Below are 24,427 nucleotides of genomic sequence, written 5' to 3'. Positions count from 1 at the left end.
ATCAGCATACTTGATGTGATGATGTTAATGTATGATCATTTCTCATTTGCATATTCACAAAAAAGTTCTGAACCCATCACTTTTATACATTTAGGGGTTATCATTTTAACATAAATATGAAATATAATGTATTTGTGTGATTCCACCCAATGTGCAGATTATTTCAGTCATGCAATGTTTTTTTTTTTTTTTAATGTATTTGTTCACATTTTATTATTATTTTTTAAAACATGCTAAACTTCAAATTTTCATTCAGACCAATTTTGCAAGAAAATGAGTTGAACTGACCCTTGTTGACAAAGTACATGAGTCTGTGAGCAAAGTAACAGGAGAATGACATTTACTGGCTCAGTATATTAGGTGAAAAGTATAAATCCAACACAGTTTCAAATAAGAAAGAACATATCATGAACTGTGAAACTTGGCAATGTTTTTGTTCTTTTTATGAATTTTTGTTCTGTGACCAGAATATCACAACTTCATCAGCTCTGTGCAGCATTTTCACATCTTCTGCTTGTTTAGTCATTGAACAAGCATCAATGCCAAATTAGTGCCACACATTTGAAGGCAACTTGTAGTAGCCAGTGAAAGGCAGAGACAGTTGGGACATGCCTATGCCTTTGAAGGAAAAATAAAAATAGACTTGCAGCCCACTACTGAAAGTGACACATACGATTTGGAAGTGAGCATTTTCTCATATGAATGAAAAATAAATAGGTATCTCCATATACTTTGATGCACATCAGTGCATTTGCCTGTTTGTTGCTTTCTTTGGCTGCTTTCAGATGTCATTATTCTTTGCATTTATACGTCCCTGTCTTTTGTGTTAGTCGCCAGTTCCTTCTTGTCACCTCCCAGATTGTTATCACGGCGTGTTTTACGCTGTCATTTAAATGTATATTTGGGGCTTTGTTGGTTTCCTTTCCTGGTAGCGCTTTAAATTTGTTTGGTACTTTATTTAAGTATTTTACTCGGGGTTTTTCTAACTTTTCGGCCTATTAAAGTGTCAAGTCTGCATTCATCTTCAAAACTATGGCTAAAATAACAAATGGGGATGAATAAAGTTAAGGTGAACATATTTGGAAAATTGCTTAACTATTTTTTATGTGGCAAACCTATTTACTATAAATGTGATATTTATAACTGGAACGATACAGTAACAGCAGTTTTAGGGCAGGATTCGGGACTTTTGGAATGGCTTTGAACAACAGGAAAAAATATATATTGTAGTAATACTGGAAGAGATACTGACTCCGATCTGTTCTTTAGGAATAGGCTACTTAGACCACATATAGTACACACGACTCAATGCTTTCTGATAGTGGCCCTGTCACAATATTTTCAACGATGAGATTAGTCAAACTCACCTCTATAATATCGAATTAAGAACTTAATTGGTGTATTGAACTGCAAGTGATTGAAGGGAAGTAAAATAAGCTGCGCTTGCTCTCATTTTCTTTTATGTTCTCCGCACTAATTCCCCGTCACCCATGCAGCCTGTAATTAACGGTTCATTTGACAGGCTGAATTTATTCTCACCAGCAGATGGTGCGATCCTTGGGCTCTTCTGCATAGCTGCTGCTGTCGGTGTCGTGTGGAGGCGGAGCTGCTGCAGTTGACGTACAGGCGGAGGGCAGCAGACAGAGGGCAGCAGGCAGGGTCCAACCAGCATCATCATCCCCACCATCCTCCCTGACAAGGACAACCTCTACTGTGGCGCACAGGGACGGGACAGTCTTCTGAAGAAATACAAATTAAAGAAGACATCTTATCGATAGCTGCAAGATGCTGGCCTGTACGGAGCTGATCACCATGTGTCTCCAGTCTGCCAAGCATGAACACTTGAGAAAGCAGCAGGAGCTTGACCACAATCAGAATCAAGGCATCGCTTTGTTCCAGGATGTAAGTACACACTGTGGTGTCATATCCACGAAATACAGCGTTTTTCTGATTTTTAAAAAAAAGTAATCTTTCTGAATATTTTGTTCATCTTGTGCCTGTTCGTATCAACATTTAGACACGCTCTTTTCGTGACCATCTCCTCTGGTGTCGTTTAACAACCGCACAGTACGAGTGACACACACTGTCCTTCACTTTTCTCTTTATGAATGGTTCATATTGACTTAAAACACGGCCCATTCAAGTGTTAGATGTGAAAAAGCACTATTATGTAAGAGAGGTGAATGTATGTCTATGGTTGCGCCAAGAACAAAACAGATGGCTCGGTACAGTGATCTGACATGCAGATGAATGAACTGTAAAGGATGAAAATGTAGTTATTTTTGATTGGGTAATTTAGCAGTTTTGCATATTACTACACCACATCGGTTGTACACAAGGAAACATGCACAGAGTAAATATACAAGACAAAACATAGGGATTTTATTTGTTGTGATTGAGCATCCTCCCTTTTATACAGCCCCAACAGAGCTATAAATATAGAAGCATTTTGAATTATTCAGTCCAAATACTAAAGGATATTCACCACTACAGAAATGTTCTCCAACACAGCTGCCTACTCTCCTTTTCTTTTACTACTGAATGAAGGTGTTCCCTTCTTAAAAAGGCAAGAAATATTAATATAAACATGTTGTATTATATTTCAGTATTTGCGGCCATAGGTTTCCTTCTTACGATGCACCATTAAGAAGACAGCATTTGCAGCATTATTTCCTAGCATTACACTTCCTGACAGCTGGCAGTAAATTTAATTCAGTTTCCCCAAGGCAGATCATTGGCCAGCAAATGGGAAATCAAACTGCAGTGAGTGGGTTTTCAGTTTAAATACATTTAGCTTCTACTCTCTCCAGCCCAACACTGCATAACCTCCAACAATGCATCTATTCACTGAACCTATTACCGTGGCTAATGGATGGTCATTTATTCTGTAACAGAGGCATAAATTGAGCATGTGAGCTCACTGGAAGGCAGCTTATCCGACTTAACAGTCATGATCTGTTTGCATCCTCAGTTCACAATGGATATTGTCATTGATCTGCACTGAATAGCTTCCCAATAGTAAATCATGGTCACACTTGGATTTGGAGTACCTTCACAGGGAAATAAGTTTGATTTGTGCTTTTTTTTCCTTCTGCTTGCATGTTTGAGAAAGCTTTTTGTGTTTTCTCTCCATCTTTGTAACAAAGATGGTTGCTACATTGCTTGGTCCTCTCCATTCCCGAGGAAATCTTCAAAATGATTATTATTTCTCTGAGCATTGTGCATTCATACCGAGATGAGACACCTGAAATGCTTCTGTATGACCGTTTAGGGTTCACAGACAGACGACAGGGACTCAAATCTATATATTTTTTTTTTTAATGCAACGAAGCATCAACCATATAGCTGATGCAAATTCTTAAAAACTTTACCTCAGCTCGATTAAATGTTCTCAAGTTCTGCAGAAACTCCACTCCACTGCAGAAACACCAATATCCCACCCACATTTCAGCTCAAAGGGGAAAAAAATGCTAGAAATTCTCCTTGGGTTTCACTACAGTCTATGCTTATTGCTCTCAAGCTCCCTGCTGGCTTCTGCGAGCTGTCTAAGACAGGATAGTTTTTCAGGGCCTCTGCTGTTCAGGGAGATTTGACAGTGATAGTGCTGCCAACCTGCTACCAAATGTCATTATGCCAGCTTGTCAGTTCACAGATGGCTAAGGGCAACAGCAGCTCCTCTGCAAGGTTTAGTCAAAGTCAGTCACAACAACAGATTTTCACTATAGGATTATCCTGCCTAACACAATAATTTTAATGATTTCATTGTTTATATGTATAGAAAAGATATAAATAAGAATGATTTTAGAAAAATAAAATATATTTTTCTGCAGTTGTCAGAAAAAGTGATGGAAATTGAGAAAGACTACAAACATAACAAGAAGAATTAGATGGGATAGTGAAAAGACAGCCAGATTAGCTGAAAAAGATAAGATCACCTCATTATAATTGAGTTAAAGACAGAATTACTTACAGTATCATCATCAGTGTATTATTAACATGATTATGATATTTGATTTCTATTCATCATTATATAGCTTGACTAAGGACATTTAAGAACTGCAATATCTAGAATCTTGCGCAAATAATAATCAATAATAATGCAACACTTTTCCCTTTCACAGTTTTCATTTAAAACAGAGCAGGCTTTTCTAACTAATCGGCACTACAACCTAATCTCGCAACAGAAAGTGACATTGCTATGTTGCTCCACAGTGCAATGAACGCTCAAAAATAAGTACATTGACTTTGTTTTCAATGACTTTGCTGCAAATACTGTTAGGGTTAGGAGTGAAAAAGAGTTGGAGTGAGAAAATACACATGGTTGGGGCTTATACATTTCACTATTCATGGCTGGAGGGTTACATGATGTCAGTGGATGCCGCACTACACAAAACAACAAGAGAGAGATAGCTCGTTATCTCACAACTTCTAACTATGGATTTTGACACTATGTTCTGGTGATGTGGGGAAACGTAACATTCACACATTTTCTGGTTAGACTTGGCTATGCACTGTCACACAGCTGCAGTTAAATTTGAAAGAAGTCTTGAGAACAGTTATTGATTACATGACATTTCAAGAGTTTGCCACTAATGCACCACACAGAGATTAATTTGAACCAAAGTTGTAATGTAATCTACAATTGATAGGTCAATGACAATGACTTAGAAATTTTATTATGTGCATGATATATACACATATCCACAATCGGACCATGAAATTCAGTGCAGTCTTTCTATTCTACGCTTTTGTTCAGTACAGTATTTCTTGTATAGTTGAGGTTTAGAGGAGGGATGCCATTTATAGAGTAGATGCAAGCAGAGTGTGTTGAGACCTTCACACACCAATGTGCTTGAAATGGGACAGCTTTCACAGACTTCCCTGCACCAGTATGACAATGTCATTCATCAATCATCCACTGGTCTCCACTGGTTCATCGAGTGACTGAACATAAAGAGACCCTTCTATCTCGCAACTCACATGCCACAAGCTGATATCTTCACACAGCTTTGGTGCCTTGAGATATGAGAAATTATTTTTATTACCATCTTCACACCATTAATTAATGAACATAAATGAGTGTCACTTTATTTTGTGCAGGTTATCCACAGCACCCGTGGAAATATTCTAAAGCAGCGTGATCATTCTTCGTGTCCCAGGAAACACAAAATATAAAAGCCATCAGTTCGAAGCACCTCCCGGGTGCACACAAATGTCAGCCTTTCATTTCCTGACACGTCTTATGTCACTTTTATGAGTGAGATAAGGAAATTACAGCTCCTCGTAAATACCTCTTCTGTCCACAAAGAAATAGAAATGTGCAGAAATATCAACCGTGGAGTGCCTTAAAGGTGTATCGTCAGTCTTGTTGGTATGCATCATCGTTTTTCTGATAAACAAAATCTGTATGCATCTTTGTAATTTCTCAAAACCTTCATTTGTGCAACTGTTCCAGACCTAAAAAAAAATAAATGGAGGTTGTTTTGTTTTTATTACAGATTTTCCGCCGGGCAGATAAAAATGGTGAGTATGCAAAATATATTGTTTTTTGTGTTAAGTGGCAAATTAAAACTCTCTGTGTCAATCTCTTGACACAAATGCATGAAACAACTTTGTTCAGATGTGCATGTTTTGGTTCAGATGGGATTTACATGACCTAGGTAGAACTTACCTTCTCCTTCTTTGCAGTCCTTGATAGAAGGAGGGGATATGAATAGCCAACGTCAGCTTCAGCGGCATCTTTTTGGTTTTGTAATGTGATTGGATTTGACAGGATGAACTCCCACATTTAACCCTGCAGACAATGCTCATTCTGGTGCCCAGCCAGGGGTGATGCAATGCTCTCTCAGTGATAGACAGTCAAAACAGATTCAGCACAGAGAGCAATAAAAGCACACAAAAACATGTCTTGAATCTTGTTACGCAATATTAGCAGTCTCAGCTGCATCTTTAACTCTAAATAGTAAAAAGAATTTCACCCGAGACTTGAAATTACACAGTGCTACCTCTTTACTTCAAAGGAACTTCTCTCTCTAAACGGCTCCCAGGAAAAAACACAGCCTTCAGTTCTGCATGATGAACAATGCTGACAAACGGGAAAATGTTCTTGTTCTTAATTTCTCCTTCAGTCACTGCACACCCATCTAATAGATTGTAAAATGCAAAAGTGGCAAGTGACGAATGCTTGTAGAATTATGATCAGCTTTTCTCAAGAGGACGGTGAATGTGTTGCATAAGAGCATGATTAATGTTGCGTGTGCTGCCATGAGAGGATGGTCGCCTGGGGCACTCTAGATACTGAAATGCAGAAGATTCTTCAGTTTGTGAATTATGAATTATCTTTTAGCATAAAAGATGTTTTTTCTTTGATTGTGAAAAAAAACCTGTGGTCTTGTCTCGGATGATTAATGTGTGAAGTAGTTGAGACACAGTAGCTGACTAGCAATAGAGTTGCGACATTCAATATAAAGAAAAGCACTCCATTTCAGTCACTAAAGTGTTTATATACTTATAGCCATGTTTGTGAAGCATCAGTTCTGCTCCTTTCTTTCAAAGCGTCTCCCTCTATCCATCAAAACCAAGCTATTATTTTTCACCCTCAGCAGAATGAAGAAAGATTGGGGAAAGAGACGACAACTGTACTGCATGTTTGTGTTTGTTATCTTCAGTCTGCAGCCGGGCTCCGCTTGTTTCTCATCTTCTCAAACTCACTGAGTCGTGCATCCTGAAAAGCTCCAGAGCTCCAAAGCTGCTGACGATTAGTACTGTGTGGGCTGCCGTTGTACGTCTGCAGTGATATACATTTGTATCATAATAAGGACGTGCTACCAAGCCATTACACTCTACAGCGTCATTGTAATGAGAAAATAAAACTTAAAAGCATTCAAACAACTTTATGTTCACATAAATATATAATGGACTGAACACTTGCACTCAACAAGCTTTTACTGCGATTAGTCTCTTTTGCTTTTACGCTACTGCAGCCTGGGCTCAGAATACAATAGCAATTTTTTTAAATAGAACTAGTCTCATGGAGGACACTTTCATAACAAACAGACCCATTTTAAAAACAAAACATTATCTGTGCACAATTTTTAACAGAGGCAAGAAATGATTTTTCGTTGCTTTATGTTTATGACACTGACAACATTAGTTACTTTTCAAAAATAGACTGTAGGTGTGTGTTTGTGAGTGTGTATGCTTTTCTTTCTGTTTGCCCCGTAATGACCTGGCTGTCATTCCCTGCCTGTCACCTTATGACAGCTGGCTCCAGCCCACCTATGACCCTGAGACGATAAAGCGGGTATAGAAAATGGATGGGTGGATGTAAATGTTTAACTGTACCTTATTTATTTGAATTCTTTATATATATCCTTGTTCATTAGTTCTCACTGCTTTTACGAGCAATGGTAATCTTAAACATAAGGATAAAAATTCTACGGTATGATTAAGATTTGTTTGGGTGATATCTGAGTGCATTAGATGATACGGCTTTTCTTCTTTTTACAGCTACTCTGTTTTGTTGCGGTTTTAATGAATATTTTATTCACTGTTGGAGCACCCGAGGTTTTAGATTACATAGGAATTCTCACAGGATGCAGTGACGTGTAGAAGTGCTGCAGCTCCAGATGGAGCAGCAATGTTAAGAGCACCAGATGAGATGCTAGCATTCACCTTTAATATATCTGTTAAGCATACTGCTTAAGCAACAAAGATTACTTATTTTAATTAGCTCAAGTGGGGATTCATTTATCAGTCACTGATTAACATGCAGATTGCTTTCTCAGTCAATGTTTTGGTCTATTAAATGTTTGAAAATGATGAACTGCGATGTTACTAAATATTAGATCACACTATAAACATAACTATAGTATTAGTGCAGTTTCATGGTGGACCGCATTATATTACCATTAATTTAAAAAAATTATACATTCTACTACTTGCATGTAATTTCTCAAAATTGTCACAAATATAAAAAAGAAAACAAAGGCCAGTTTCTGAGGCAACACGTGACAATAACGCCTCTGCTTTGTGTGGTAATGAGTGATTTAGCCATTTCCATTTTCAGAGTCTATTAAGTATGATGGAATATTCATAGTTTTTCTAAGTCAATAAAGTTTTTTCTAATGCAAAGCCAGAATTTTCTGGACTTGGACACAACTGCAGCCCACACAAACAGTTGGTTCACTCCGCCTTCATCCCAGGCAGTGGGTGTCTGTGAGAGTGTTGCTGAACTAAAGCTGAAATTTACCTCAAGTTGAAAACTTTGATCACCATATTTCCAGTGAGATTAAGTTATGGTCTATTGTTACATCACATATTCACATATTCTAAACTGCACTGTGGGGCTTTATTAAATTTTACTGCTGCTTTGGTTTCTGTTTTAAGATTCTCTGCAGGAAAGGCATTTCTGGAAAGATACATTCATTTTACGAAGCTGCCTTGCCTCTATTGTGAACAGCACTTAAAATTTCCCTGCAGAGGTGTAATTGGGTAGTCACAAAGCCTCGGGATTAACTGCAGCAAGTTCAGCATTTTTTATTTTTTCCAATTGAACCCCTTGGTAATATTACTATGACTATGAATATTGATGATACTGACCAAGTCTTTTCCACTCATATTGACACATTCTGACAAGTCAGAGTCATGTTTGAGATTATTGGAACACTAATTCAGTATAGAGAAGGCCTGCATATGGTGTATAATAAACAACACATATTTACTCAAATTATGAATTCAGTTGCAACCCCAGTGATGAGCTTGAGAAATTCAGTTTTAGTGCACTCTTTGTCCAATTGGTTGATGAAAATGTGTAACTCAACTACTGTGTAGAAGTTTACAGTCTCTATATCAGGAGTGACATATGTGTTTCCAAATGTCTCCTTTTTTTTCCAGTATGAAAACTGAAAGGAATTAGTTTAATTTCCGAAAGTGAAAGTGGCACGACTTTGTTATTTTTTGCTCGATTAAAAACAGACTAGTTTAAATGATTTCTGATTAACTAATCCAGAAACTTCCCCTGTCACTGCCTACTAGAAGACCATTTCCTGATTGAGTTCCTCGAAGGCTTTTGTTCATCTTAGGCCACTAAAAAGTTAAATTGTCTCACTAATTGGCTACAGAAAGCCTACAGTCACAGTTTCAACAGTCAAGAGAAGCAAAGTAATTTTGAGGTTTCCAAACAGCTAATTCTTTATTATTTCTGAGGTCAGAACTACTCATAATCATATTAGTTGCAAATTATTATGCTTTGCCTTCAAAGATGTTTCTGCATTTTAATAAATTCTTTAATTTGGAAAAGATGCCCTATAGCCAGGAGCTCTTCTGTTCTATTGAGGCGTTGATCTGAGAAACAGTGAACACTTGTGCAATGTGCCATCTTAACCGCACTGTATTTGGGTGTCAAATCGTGTGTGAATCCAAACCGAAGCGGCTCCGTCGGAGAAGGCGGGGGGGATGAGTCAGAGGTGCAACAGATTGCGTTTACTCCTACATAATTTAGAACAAGATTTCACATGGACGTTTAAGCAAAAAATTATCATGATGTCTTCTGTAATAGCTTCATCTTCCAGCTGGGCTTTAACTTAGCCCCACATCAACAAATATTCAGTAAAGATTAATTTTAGTCCTCAAATGAGTCATGTCCAAAGCCATCCACAACTTGTGAGCTGGTAACAAGTCAAAAGTTGTCTTACAAACTAACAGAATAACAGACAGGGCTTTGAGAAGTAGATCTCTAAAATGTTGGCACTTACAGAACGAGGCTGGTGAAACCTCAGTATGAAGTGAGTCTGCTTGTTAACTCAGCCTAGACTTCTCAAATACGCCCCTGCTAATGAGAAATATCTTATTTTATAAAATCAGCAGCAGGATTAAATTACTTATTATTGTTCTATTATTCAGAATGATGAACAACATTTTCATGAAAGTGAGAACACATTTCAGGATATGGTGACATGTAACTTTCATGGGTTCACATCTCCTTTCAGATGATGGGAAGCTATCCTTGGAGGAGTTCCAGTCATACTTCACTGATGGTATCCTCACTGATGAGCAGATGCAAGAGCTGTATTCCTCCATTGACAAGCAGCATACAGAGTAAGCTCCTCTAAGTTTGTATAGATCCTCCAATTCTGCTCCATCTGCAGCCCCTCCTGCTCTCCTGCTGCCCAGCAGCAAGATGCATCTCACCCCAGTGAAGATTATCCATCGAGAGCTTAATGGAAGCCATTTGCAGTAGTCTATCAAGTAACTGATGAGCAAAGTGAAGAATGTAAAATATGGAAACATTTGCCTGTGCTAATTGCTAAAGCTTAACTTGAAAAATGTTTTTTTTTAACTACCAAGCAGTCACAGTGAAAAATGAGCTTTGGTGTTACTCTTTTAGTTATCAATGCAAAGCTCAGTTTATTTTCTTTACAGCCAGCGAATAAAAATCTGAAAACAAAACATTAACTATAATATGCTCCAGCTACGTAGTAAACTATCAAGCTGATTTATGGTACACAACAAAAGTGAATACATCCTATTTAAATACCAAGGAATTGTATCAACTCTGGATTTTTGCCTCATTTCTTCAGTTCACATGCAGAGTATTTATTCAAAGCAACTATCAAAAAGAAAATACTTTAGAAAGACTTTATCAAAAATACAGGCTCCAACATCACTGACACACAATTTTGGAAATCACATCTGTTAGCTAAGAATTGACTGAGCGATGAAAAGTTTTGTTACATACAACACTCGGGCACTGTGGTGTTTAATTTCTTAATGAATCTAACCCTATAATACTACACCCTTTCCAGCAACCCCATCTGCTGATCATGCTGGTAGGAAGGATCCAATTTACAGGAAAATTCAGTAACTTCTCATAGAACATGTCCCTCATGCAGTCTCGTTCACACATCTTACCCTTCACATCTTGATTAAAGTCTTTTGCACCTTAACGTTTGAAAAATTCAGCAGTGGAGGAACTAACAGGGGGATCACTAAAGTCAGCGGGATCTTTTGATTGCCTGAGAGAGGTATTTCAGGCTTCTCAGTGGCATTCGATTGATTAACGTCTCCCTTTTTGTCTTCTTCTGGTCACCTCACAGCAACCTGGACATAGACAAGCTCTCAGGTAATGACATGAGACTACTCTATTTGACTGATTTTTCCAATAAAATCACCAAAACAAAATACATGTAGAACTTATGTTACAAATGTGTCGCTAAAGCTAAAAGTTTCATATTTTAGTCTGCTACCTAATGATGAACATAACACAAATACTAAAATGATTCGGTCTCAGTTAATCAGTGCTTGAGATTAAACTAAGGCATCATCCAGACTGCGTTACTGCCAGCATGGATGTATTTTGTTCTTGTGGAAAAAGCATCATAGATCAGTTCATTGATTTTTACAGAAAGCATGTTAAAATTGACTAATTTCATTGTTTTTTTTCTTTAGAGTACTTTACTCCACATCTGGGAGAATATGTCAATGTCCTGTCTGCTCTGGAAAAGCTGAATGTGGCCATTTTGAGGGCCATGGATAAAACTAAAGAAGTAAGTGAACAGCTGAACAGCTTTGACTCCTGCACTAATGCTCAATTTAGTATGTATGACAACTAATGACAAATGTAGCCCAATAGCTGTCAAAAAACTCGCAGCTTCCATCCCTTGAAACATTTTTTATTTGCAACCTGCTTGTCAGTTTGAAACCCTGCCAGAGATCAGCCTGCTCTTGTAGCGCTCCAGTAGAAAAGAAAGCTGCACAGTATGACTGACCTGGTCTCCCATCTACACTGCCTCCCCTCACTGACAGCACAGTTTGAAATATGAGCTCAAAGACCTTTTACAAGATGAGTTGTGTTTTTTAAAATGGCTTCTCTAACAAGACATTTGCCATGGAAAAGTTGGCAGTGCTTTGCTGTGAGTCAGCCAGGCAGCAAATAAAGAAGAATTTAAGCAAATTATGTGGCCTAAACAGAGCTGTAGAGGGGATAGGGGGTGTTCTGCATCCTGTGGAAGGTCAGGGTGACTGTTCACCTTTATTCCACTAAGAATCCTAATTTGTATCTTACTTTCTTGCCTCACTTGACTTCTTGGCTCCAGCTAGTATCTTGTTTAATTTCTGTTCTGTCTTATTTAGTGGTTTCCCATCTCAAGTTTGACTGTTGTGTAAAATACTCATATAGTAAGGTCTTTGCCTAAAAAAATGCACAAAAGACAAGTGTTGGAGTTTCAAGTCTCACTTTATTCATATTCGTTCATGACGAGTAGGTTTTAGAGTCCATATTCTCAGCATATCTGTTCTGCTATATAGGCTTAGAATTAATAACTGAACAAGACAACTGAAACTCTGCAATAATCAGAAAATACATCTGAGATTGGTAATGATAACATCAACATTTTAGCCTGATTATACTGCAACATGGGGAGGTAAAACACTGAAGTTGTAGCAGTTAATACGTCTATTCATCCATTAAAACCCATTGACTAGTAAAGTCACATACAACAGTCAAATTTTCACATGTGGGAAGCCTGACAGTCTAAAGGTTGTTAATGAGTCCATTTACCAGTTACATGTGGTGTGTTGAGGAGGATGAGTGTGGTGCCTAATAGCAAAAAAAAGTCTGAATAACTTTCATTAAACAAAAACACTATTGTGGCGAAAAAAGTTGGTGCAAGAGCTGGTGTAATAAAACAAGCAACACAATCACAAAGATTTGAAAAGAAGCAAAGGAAAATTGGTGACTAGATAAGGAACGAGGTAATGACTAAATCAATGCAGGTGTGATAAATGGAAACTATGACCAGGTGTGTGAAGAGCAGAGAGCAGAGAGCAAAACTGACTGAAAATTCAACCACCACATGAAAGCAAATGCAAAAAAAGGATTTAGAGATAAACTTAATAGAACCTGTGGAATACAAAACATGGAAATTAGACCATCAGAATAACTTAATACCAAAAATATAACAGAAACCCACAGACCATGACACAGTAGATATTTAACTTTGACCTACTGGTGACACTGGATTAACATTTAGGGAAAAAAAAAAGTTGTTGATTATCCTGAGATACTTCTGTCTGATTAAAAATGGTGGGCCAGCAGACTGACTGACCACATCAGTGATATGAATACACAGAGAGGATCAGATACAACACAAAGAAGGCAAATGCTTACATTTGATATGAACAAGACATAACTGTAACTGCAATAATTGTTTCATGTAGTTTTTAAAATCAGTGATATTAATGGGGGCTACATGGTGGTGTGGTGGTTAGCACCGTCGCCTCGCTGTGAGAGGGTTCCAGAACAACAAAGTTCCAACAAAGATGTTGCGATCATGCAACAAAAGGCTGCAAACCTAAAAGTTTGAAAAAAAAATAACAGCTGGAAGAACGTCTGTATGATTATGTAAATTGGCATCAGGTCAGTTGTATAGTTTGGCACAAAAAGAGCACCATGGAGAGGCAGAGTCTCTCAGAAATAGACTGAAAAGACCTCGGAAGCTCAAAAGAAGGTTCAGCGGGCTGCAAAAAACTGTGTCTGCAAATTGTGGAGCAATTTCAGTATAATGTTCCTCACTGTAAAGTGTAAAAACACTTTGAATATTCCATCATCTACAGTGCAATACTAAATAAATCTAAACTAAAGAGTATTTAGTTGTAGATGCACCCGTTAGCTTCAGCCTATACTAGCTGACACTGGACAACAGGCTGGATACACTCAGTCTCGAGGGCTAACAGAAAGAGACAGAAAACCTACAACAAAACCCACGCAGATGCAGTACTAAGCAGCCCTGCAGCACTAGATGTCCTGTGAGGTTTCAGCCTCATGTGCATTTGTTGGCTACACATGTATACAGCCTACAAATGCAAATCATTCTTACATATGAACAAGATGTCTGATGTGCTTGCTTCTTCTTCAAACAATAGCATAGATTACATTGTGTTGGTCACATGACATTAGATGGAATATTTTTGCTCTGATGTTAAACATATTTGGCTTTTATGACTCATATGGTTCATTATAACTAAAACCTTGAAGATGTTGTACAGTTCAATAGAGATAAACTTCCTTTTATTTGTGTTTTCAAATAATGAGGCACAGTCTCTCAAAATCGCCAGCCTTGGATTGTGTAACGTTCTAATGAAATCCTGCTGAGGTCAAGTTGAGCAGAGCCGTACAATTAATATTCCATGAGTTATAGGGGATTTAAGGGTCTGACCTTGACACTTATATGAATAATGAAGTAGGGGTATAATCATGTTGTTACTGCAATACACTGAAGAGATCAGCATCAGAGAACTTCCACCAAGACTTAATCAATAGTTAAACCCAGTCTTTATTGATCTTCTTCAGCCCTCTATGTTAAGCCAGCTGGTGAGTATGTTTTATTTTGTCAGGTGTGGACTGAGTAGACAGATGCTTGGACGTTACAGTGAGGTGTTCAGTGGTATGCGGTAACTTATTTTCACCAGATTCACCAAAAAAAAAAAAAAAGGAACACTGGGGAACAATGAAGTGCAGATGACAGAAATGAAGGTTGACAAACCACGAGCTGTCCAACTGATCTGATATCAGATGTCCTCCATAAATAGCACCACAACCCCATGGCTGCATTTCATCTTTTTTCCTACCACAAAACAGGACTGTTATTCACTGAGGTGCTTTTCTTTCCGTTTAATTTCCTTTCTCTCGCTCTTCATTCATCTTCTCTGACTTTCCCTTTCTGCCTGGCTCTTTCTCTTTCAATTCCCAGCTTCTCCGTATCCCACATGCCTTCCTACAGCCTCATGCAATTTTCATGTTGCTGTTGGCTTGTCAAAAGGCTTTTTTTTCTTTTGCCCAGAAGAGGAGAGGCTTTTCTCAGCCTTCCTGAGATTAGTGTGGGTAAATAGATTGCTCAACCAGCCGTACAGTTGATCCTATAGAGGTGCTTGGTCACCACCAAGTAGCTTTCGGCAAATATTTTGATTAAACTCACTTGAATTCTTGTCTGTAAAGCTTTCAAATGCTTGGAAACACAAATGGTAACAATTAAAATTAAACAGACTAAAATACATTTTCTGCTTTGCCCTTTTGCCGTGAAATAGAATAAATGTATCCACTTTGGTGTCTGAAGCACATCTACAATGAAACAAAATGGTGGAGAAGTTGACAGAAGAACAAAGGTTCATTACTCACATAGCGTGGCTTCGCTGCAGCAGAGAGAACAGAGTATACAGAAACACAGGCTTTAACAGCCATTTTTCTAACATTTACCCGTAATCTCTTTAAAACTCTATGTTGTCACACCACACAGAAGCATAAACTAGGCTTGAGGGAAGCTTATAGCGCTCAGAAAGGTCTCTGGAACTGGCAACAGCCCTCACCACACTATCATTAACTGTTCATGGGATGAATTACTATCGCTCTGTGTAATTCACATTCATTGATTTAATGTAACATGCAAGTTGGGACACTGAAAAATGGAAACAAAAACAGATTACAATGAGTCACAAATTGTTTTAACAAATCTTTTTCACAATAGACACCATCTCAAATGTTGAAAATGAAAACATTTAATAATATTCAGTTATCTTAAATATGATGGCAGCAACGTCCCAAGAAAGTAGGAACAGTACTAGTCTAGAAAAGTCTAGAAAAGTAAGTGGTCCTGATAAGATTTAGCCTGAGGAGCGTGTTGGAACTAACTAGGTTAGTTGGCAGAAGGTCAGTGATATGATTAGGTATAAAAAGAGCCCCAGAAAGAGGTAGAGTCTCTCGGAAGTAAAGATGGACAGAGGTTCAGCAATCTGCAAAAAAACTGATGAAAAATTTAGGAGCAGTTTCAGAACAACCTTACTCAATGCAGTTTGGCAAAGACTGAATATTACATAATCTACAGTACGTGAAATTGTCAAATATTCCAAGTATCAGGAGACATCTCAGACATGGCAGAAAAACAAAAATGGGTAACCAAGATCTGTGAGCCCTCAGGCAGCGTTGCATTAATTCCAGGCATGATTCTGTCATGGAAGTCACTGCATTTTCTCAGGAATACATCCAGAAATCACTAACTATAAACACAGTTCACCATGTCTTCTATATAAGCCTGTTAAAGGTTGATCATGCAAAGACGAAGCAATAAGTGAACATGATCCCGAAATTCTTTTGTGGGCCAAAGCTCATTTAAAACTGACTGAGACAAAGTGTAAAATTGTTTTGAAATTCTTATCGGAGATTGTGGATGGCATGTTCTCTGCACAAAAGAGGAGCGCGACCATTTTTGTTGTTTTTTTGCTCTCAGCTAAAAGCCTGCATCTCTGATGGTATGGGGGTACATTAGTGTCTATAGAACTGGCATCTTGCACATCTGAAAAGGTACAATCAATGCTGAAAGGTATGTACAGGTTTTAGAGTAACATTATGCTCCCATCCAATGACACGTCTTTCAGGGAAAGGGGGGCAACATTCCTCTGCCAAAGCTTCAGCAGCTGGTCTCCTCAGTACTTGGATGTTTACAGACTGCTGTTAAAAGATGAAGATATGCTACATAGTGGTGAACATGGCCCTGTCCTAATTTTTTTGAGATGTGTTGCTGTCAGTAGATCCAAGATTAGATTAGTTATTTTCAACACTTGATATTTTCTACGTTCCACTGTGGATAACATATTGTTTTATGAGATTTGCAAATCATTGCAACTTTGCCCCAACTTTTGGAATTGTACACGGGGACAACCGCATAATGTATATTTAATCTACTGCAACATATTATCTGTGGTCTTTGTTAGTTTCAGTTGGTGGAAGTGCACAAGATATTCAAGTTTGTTCAATTTCATGAAGTAGATACAAGAAAATATCTGATCTTATTCTTTTAACAGTTCAGTGTTTACATTATTTATCAGTCATGTGAGCACATAAAACTTTAGTTTTTTTGTTCATAATTATGTTTAAAGAGATAGTTTCAATTTTAGGAAAAGGGTCTGAAAAATTGTGTCAATATTTTTTTGTTTTCATTTTTTCAACGGACTGCATCTGGCATAAGATATTCTGATTATACAAATAATCTTCATGTATTCATGATAGGTTGGTATAAAGGTTGCTTTATCTAAACAGAGGGTGCTGCCTTGACAGAATAGTAACCATAAGCAGAAAATTGAAGAATTAACTAACAGAAGTGACTGACTTCTGAAAAACTGACACAGTGACAAACAAAAGCTGACATGGAAACCAGAAGGAGGTGACATCAATGAACATATATACTATGAGGCATGATTGGATGAGTGAGTGCAGGTGAGTAATGATAACAGGGAACAGGTGGTAACTTAGAGAAGGTAGCGAGGCAACTGAGGACATCTGTGGGCAAAACAGAGCTAAATGACAAAACAATCCAAAAAACTCTTTATCAAAACAATACAAGAACCAAAACCAAGTGAAAGCAATGATTTCAACCAGCTGTGTGAAAATAAAATGATAACACAGTCCTAACACAAAAGGTTTTAGCTGTTAGAAGATGTGGATTATCTTTTAAAATTTTTTTCACATTCACCAATGCAAACCAAACAAAATAAACCAAAGAATAACTTCACAAGTTCATTGGAGCAATAGTCCTTCATCAACCACATGAACACAGTAAACATTTTTTTGGACAAATTAAGGTAAAGGGAAAGAATGTTGATGAAATGTGATCTTTTTTTTTTTTTGCAGGCATCATTCATTCATCCATTCATTCCTCTGTTCATGCTTAATCCAATTCATGGTCGCGGGGAGGCTGGAGCCTATCCCAGCTGGGAGAAGATGCAAACTCCATGCAGAAAGACTCCTGACATCTTGGCTTACTCTTTTCCTTTTTTTCCCTTTCTTTTTTCCCCTTCCTTCTTTGGTTCAGGAGTATCAGGGTTCATCAGTTCTGGGTCAGTTTGTGACCCGCTTCCTGCTGAGGGAAACCTCCACCCAGCTGCAGTCCTTACAGTCATCACTGGATTGTGCAATGGAGGCTGTCCATGACCCCGGCTGCACAGGGAGGAGGATACTGAAGAAGCCTGAGGACCTGCCTATCCAGAGGGTGACCAAACGACCTGGCAGACGCATCCAGAAGAATATGTGTCTCTCCCCTACAGACCCCTACTCTGGCATGCTCACCACAGGTACAATTCAGGATTAGGATAGTGGAGGCAAATCTGATAAGGGAAAAAATGGAGAAAAAATACAGAAAATTTAAAGGAGCTTATATAGGAGGTAGTTGGTTTCAGTGGATGGGACATTGCATTGCCAGGGCTCAGATGGTTTGTGCTATGCTATTTTTTAGGGGTCAGTGTGGAGTCAGACAACCACTGGGGCTCCCAGATCAACCAGCTGGAGCAACTCATTGATAAACTGGAGTGCGAGGTTTGTACGATATATCTTGTTTATCAATCTTCCTCCAGCCTTTATGAACTAAGCTTGTCTCATGGCTAGAGCTCCATGTTTAGCAACAGTGGCATCAACCTTTTTTGCTGAAAAAAATGATAACCTGTTCCATTGTGTGATTAATACAAATATTATAAATCATGCCTTGAAGTGGTAATTATAAAAAAGCAATCTCATATGTGAAGTTAAGCCCTTTAAGTAGCAACATTACTGATTTCATGCAGACAGTGAGTTAAATTTTCTGAAAAGTCTATCATTTTTAACCACAACCTTTCTCTCCTCTGGGAGTACTGCTATTTGTGAGGAAAAGGTTTCACTACAGGCTGTTTTACTACCGATAAACATGTTAGACAGACCTCATAAGCTCGGTCGTGCATTTGCAGATACACAGTTTGGCCCCAAGTACAAAAATATTCAAGATTTGTAACAAAGTGCAAAGCTCAACAATCCTAAACACACTGAATTTCATGAATAAGTTATCAGTCTGTGAATACATCGAGTGCTTTCCTCAGACTGGACACTGAGGAGGGTGTCAGTGAGCTGAAGAGAGGCTTGTTTTGAATAAAAGGAAATTTAGAAAAAAGAAAAAATCATTCATTCTGGGGTCCTGCAGTCATGGGGAATGGAAATGTCTATTTAAAAATATAGATATGATTTCCAAGGATAGATATCAAAGACATTGAGCTAGACCTGCTGAACTCCGCCATGCAGTCAATAATTTATTTGAACTTGTTGGAGTATCGAAGTGTTAATATGAACATTGTGAAAGTTTTGTGACAACATACTGAAAAAATGTATGCCCCAATTTTCAGAGTCCACATCTTGAACCTCTCAAAGAAGACACATTGGCAGGCACATATAAATCGGTAAGTCTACCATGTGCTTAATATAGTATGTAAAATGCATACATCTATTTAGAATATATCCTAAAATGTTAAAGGTAAATTGCTCCATGTTGTAGAGCATTTTAATCAACTATAAATTACAGCTGATGGAGGGCTTTTATGAGTCACGGTAAAGAGTTTAATGAGGACATCTGTTTGTGTATTGTGAGTGCTCACAAGATGGAAGAAAGCCTTTGTAAAATGTCACCTGAACCCCAAAAAAAATTTTTTTCTGTCATCATATATACATTAATGCTGAGGGTATTTTGTTATTCTCTTTAGAATATACTTCTGGTCCAGAGACAAATGTCTGTGAAGGAGAAAGATGTGGAGCCATTTCAACAAGCTCTCAAAATCTACACAGACGCCACTACCAGCCAGCTTAACAACCTGCAGTAGGTCCCATTCTCTGCCTCTCTGCTGTTATTTGCCTCAGCATTTATGTTTAATTGGATGCAGCTTCTTCAAATTGCTTTAATTTAAGAGATCATAAGATCACTACCACTGTCCTCTTTTTTCCTCTCTTGTCTATTTTTATTGTTTCTAGCATTTCAGTCCAGAACCTGCCAGACAGATCATGCTTCATCATGTATGAATTTTGGCAGGATCGTCTCTCCTGGATGAGGTATGCTTGGCATATTATTGGCATCCTAGACTGGAAACCATGCCAGGAAAAATTCAGTACTGAGCCAAAATTTGCCCAACACACGGAGCTGCTCAAAAACTCTCTTTGAAGTGCATTGAGGGTCTCATTATTTTCATTACTGTGTGCTCTCAGCTACCTGCAGTCATCCATCAATAAGACCTTCCAGCGCTGCATTATTGACTCACTAGAAGAGCCAGAAATGGTCTCCACCATGCTTCTACCAGGTAGAAACCAGTCATCAAAACACATTTTTTTGTTTAATGAAAGCCACTTATTTAATACATAATCTGTGAGTTTTTATGTTTGAAGTAATGCTAAATATTTTTAGTTGGAATGAGAAAAAAATAGATGTTATTGTGACTTTATAGATTTTTAGGTTATTATTCACATTTTTTTTCCTTTGAGGTATTTTTAGGTATGTGTTCCTTGTTAACGCAAATTGTTAAGGTGAATATTACAGACTGATGAGATTTATACGAGGAGGTTTCATGTCTGACATACTGTATAATACTATATTTGACTATGGATTTCAAGTTTCCTCTGTCCGTTACTGCTTCATTGTTAGACTCAAACAGAGAACATAAAGCATTGACATGTTGCTTCCTTTTGCAGCTTCTTGGTGGATTATGAACAACAACTGACCGAGCAACACCACTGCTGTTCAGCACAGTGAAAGCAGGAGAAAGAAGAGATTATATAATCCCTTTTTCTTCTTTGATGTAAATTCTTTTCCCCTCATGGCATGGATTGTTTTTGCAAAACTTTGAAAAAGAAGACTGCTCAGAAAAATCTCTCAACGGTTAAGTGAGGTAAAACCTTGGATTGAAAGAACTGAACTAATGAATTATTTCATTCTGTGATCAGGAGCTAATGTTCATTTTTACAGTCTTGGCACATCCCTTGCATCGAATTTAATATAAACACAAGAAATATGGTTTGAAAAAAAAAGATTTGCATGATTTCTTATTTCTCAGTGATGGTTAGTTTCACTCAAAGATACATCTTAGAGTAGATATGATGCAACAACAATATAAAAATATCAATAAAAACTGATCGGTCCATCCATTACTTGTTCTTCCATACAGATGGAAACAGAGACAGTGGTAGGGTTCATCTTTCATCTTGTTCTCCCTGTGCTATTGTGCTTGTTGTCTCCTTCAAAGCTTTCCTACTGATCGTCTTTTTGCTGAAGGCTCAGAAAGCCTTTAGACAGAACATGGTTACAGAATGATTATGGCCTGTATCTAAACTTTTATCTATGGTCTGTATCGAAACCTTTATCATCTGTGTCACTCCTGCACTTTAGAAAACATAATGAAACACAGACCTTATTGTGAAGAACAGACGTTTATTGTAGGTTGTCTCTTACTAATATAGAATTAACTGCTGTGACAAAAAGCCAAGAGCTGCACTGATGTACAGAGACACGTTAGTGAACAACAAGTCAACAGATAATTGTGCAGTTTGCCTGTACTGTTGTTCTACAGTAGATGTGAAACTCCAAAGCCATTATTTTACATTTGCAGTGTGTGTTCACAAGAGTTTAATAGTAGAATACGTAAAGATAGAAGTTTATATTTTGAAATTAAACCAAACCTGTTCTGTGTAATAAAATTAGAAATAATAGAAATCTGTAAAGATAATGTACAGTAGTTAATTAAAGCTGTAGGACTGATGTAATTGTTCTATAACACTGGTAAATGTACAGTATTATGTATTTAACTATGTACATTTCTGTTCCTCTTATGTTAGGAATGATTGTGTTCTCTCTTTTATTTGTAGTGTTTAGCATTTATTTGTTATGTGGATTATTTGTTTTCTGGCATGAATTAAAGTTTGACATGTTGGTGACATGAAAAGGAGCATTAGTTGTCTGAAATAAATTATGTCAAGTAATAAAATGTCCCGTGTGTCAACAGTGAGACTATATAGGTGGTTTATGTTAGTAAAAATGACCCACAGGAGTAATTAATTCACTCTTCTTTAGTCTGAAGGTCTGAAAACTAATTTCAGCTATAAATTGCATGAGAATCCATGGGGCACAGCCATCAAACACACAGATAAAAAGAGGAAATTATTTTCCTCTTTTAATCTTAGCTGACTAAGACTGACAGACTGAAATACCTTGCAAATATGAGCTGGAACCTTTGATGAATGTCAAAAAAGCAATAGTGCCCATTCAAGCCCAACTTATTTTGAAACTGTGGCAATTATAAAGCTGGTTTTCACACTTCAAAGTCAGTGAGCTCTTTTCGGCAGTTCTCTTTCCTCAAAAACAACCTGATACAGCTCGATATCTCCAACAAAGAAGCAGCTGACGGCTCACATTCACAGTCTGTTCCTAGTTATTATAGTATATGCATGGCGTGTTGCATTGGACTTCATGAAGTTTTATCCCATAGTGCATTAGCTATGTCCAATTAACTTATTGTGTGCAGACACTAGGAACAAAATGTGTTTTTTCAAATTGTGGATTTTGTGCTATTTTGTTTCTATAACATGTCATCTGACAGACTGTTTAAAGAAACATTCTCAGTGCACATTTGATAACATAATGACTCATTTACATCACATTTACAAAAGCAGAGTTCAGTGGACATGGTCACGACAAAGGCAAAGTTAAACTCAAAAGTTTCTTCAGGATGGAAGCCAGAGGAGGTGAAGATGATGAATGCAGGATGCCTTTTGCATCTGCTGCCTCTGGAGAGATATTCATCTGCCGCTTAAGATCTCACAACAAAATCCCTCCATGTGGCTATTTTTGCCTCATTGACAGGAGGGCCTCCACAGGGATGTCTGGACCACAACAACTGCCTGCAATATGTTTTAGAAATATTTTGTATATTTGTACATGCACATGTTCTATTGTAAAAGCCTCAGTGTCAGGTGTCCATGCTTCATAATTATATTATTATGTCTTTTTGTAAAATGCTCTAAATTAAATTGTCTAGAAAATTCCTTTTTGTAGAAGAAGTGGACTCATCTGTACTGGATATTACAAAAATGACAAGTCAGCTGTATAGTATGTGTTAATTACCTATAAGCAGATGCTGATGTGATGCATGGCAGTTAGCTTTTTTGTCTGAAAGTAGTGCAACTTAGTGTTTTAATCAAACAGGAGTTGCAATAGTCAGATATGGGGAATGGTCAATTTAATTGGCTTGTGAGCAAAATAAAATAGAAAAAAAAAGAGACAAGAAGAATTGGTGTGTGAAGAATCTGGGACACACTGGCAGAGCAAAATAAGGGTCAGCTGTCAGGGTGCATTGATGCCAAAGGAAAGCAAACTCAAGTGGAAAGCCGTTGCTCTGATTTTTTTCAGCTGAACTCCCACACATTCTCACTCTCCAACAGCTAGATTTGTGCTAAAGTACGGTGTAACAGAAGCAGCAATGAAGGATGAGAATACAGTTGCATGTGTTCTCAGACTCTATGGTGACAGCTGATCAAGGAGGGATTACTGATGGCCCCAGGCAGAAAATATAATTGTGTAATTTGAAGGCGTTTGATCTGTCTTATCAGATGGGCTCTGATGCATGTTTTCATTGGCTGCACATTAGCTGCTAGCAGATGATGCAAACAGAGGTGGGGGAGTGCATCAGCTCACAGACAAAACAACTGAGGTACTCTCTGCTTCTATTTCTCAATTTGTTTTAGCTCTAAATAAAATCAAGGTGATCATATTCAGCATTAGGTTGTCCTATGTCACAAGCAAACATCATTTCAAGCCGTTCATTAGATTAAGAGGCCACTCATAGACTTTGTAGCCATAACAAAACCAATGTAATCAAGCTTTGAAGGAGGACATTACCTCTGCAACACTTCTACAAGCTTTACATCATGAAAAAACAAAAGGAATCTTGGATATCTGAGTTCAATTACTGTAAAGGGCTTATATCACAGGTTGATTATACTATACTGAGTCACAAGCTGGTTAATTTGGCCAGACATAAACGCACTTGACCAACTTTGAATTAATGGAGGGGTTCAAGCAAACAGGGATCCAGAAGCTGAAAGAAAAATAACAGATGGGGGGGGGGGGGGATTACATGAAAAGCAGGAGCGATAAAGAGAAAAGCATGAAGGCAGAAAATTAAACCCAATTTGCAACATTGTCATCTTGCAGTGGCAGAGCAGGTTTATCAGGGGGAAGTGTGAGAGGCTCTGTTGGAGGAGGCTTACAGGGAAAATACTGATGAAATTAACTATAAAACAGAAAGCAATGCCAGGGGCTGATGGAAAAAGGAAGTTATTCTCTGAGGGGAGGAGGGACTGGTACCATGAAATAAGAAGTGGGGACAAAAAGAAGAAGATGAAGGAATAAAAGATGAAGACTTGAAACTTTTAGAATCAAAGATTATTGGATAAAACAGGGTAGAGATGGCAGTGGATGTGATATGAATCACCAAGAAAAAAAAATAATATAAAAGGATAGTAACATTCTGGGCAATTATGGAAATTATTTGACAAAAATGTTGATTTTCTTAACTCCAAACAAGTAAAATCATACTATAA

At 37.7% G+C, this 24,427-nt stretch overlaps 1 protein-coding gene across 1 annotated transcript; it reads left to right on the top strand.

Moving 5' to 3' along the window:
- Positions 1-1,616: 1,616 nt before the first annotated feature.
- On the top strand, positions 1,617-22,802 carry LOC140272360 (N-terminal EF-hand calcium-binding protein 1-like). The gene is made up of 12 exons (XM_072367768.1): positions 1,617-1,902; positions 5,499-5,523; positions 9,990-10,098; positions 11,097-11,122; positions 11,449-11,546; positions 17,862-18,120; positions 18,282-18,361; positions 19,195-19,248; positions 19,549-19,661; positions 19,814-19,891; positions 20,045-20,136; positions 20,525-22,802. The coding sequence occupies exons 1-12, from the start codon at positions 1,786-1,788 to the stop codon at positions 20,551-20,553; spliced, it is 1,080 nt and encodes a 359-aa protein (XP_072223869.1). The 5' UTR covers positions 1,617-1,785; the 3' UTR covers positions 20,554-22,802.
- Positions 22,803-24,427: the final 1,625 nt, after the last annotated feature.

This window comes from Leuresthes tenuis, unplaced genomic scaffold (assembly GCF_036924035.1).
Source record: "Leuresthes tenuis unplaced genomic scaffold, fLeuTen1.0.hap1 SCAF_16, whole genome shotgun sequence".
Lineage (NCBI taxonomy): Eukaryota > Metazoa > Chordata > Actinopteri > Atheriniformes > Atherinopsidae > Leuresthes > Leuresthes tenuis.
Note: the sequence above shows the minus strand (reverse complement) of the source record. Positions and strands in the feature narration are given on the sequence as shown.

What these genes read in the sequence shown, in the direction of transcription:
- LOC140272360 (XM_072367768.1), top strand. Translation starts at nt 1,786, where the DNA reads ATGCTGGCCTGTACGGAGCTGATCACCATGTGTCTCCAGTCTGCCAAG. An exon ending in CCGCCGGGCAGATAAAAATG is followed by an intron (nt 5,524 to 9,989) that starts GTGAGTATGCAA and finishes ATCTCCTTTCAG; the next exon opens with ATGATGGGAAGCTATCCTTG. An exon ending in ATTGACAAGCAGCATACAGA is followed by an intron (nt 10,099 to 11,096) that starts GTAAGCTCCTCT and finishes GTCACCTCACAG; the next exon opens with CAACCTGGACATAGACAAGC.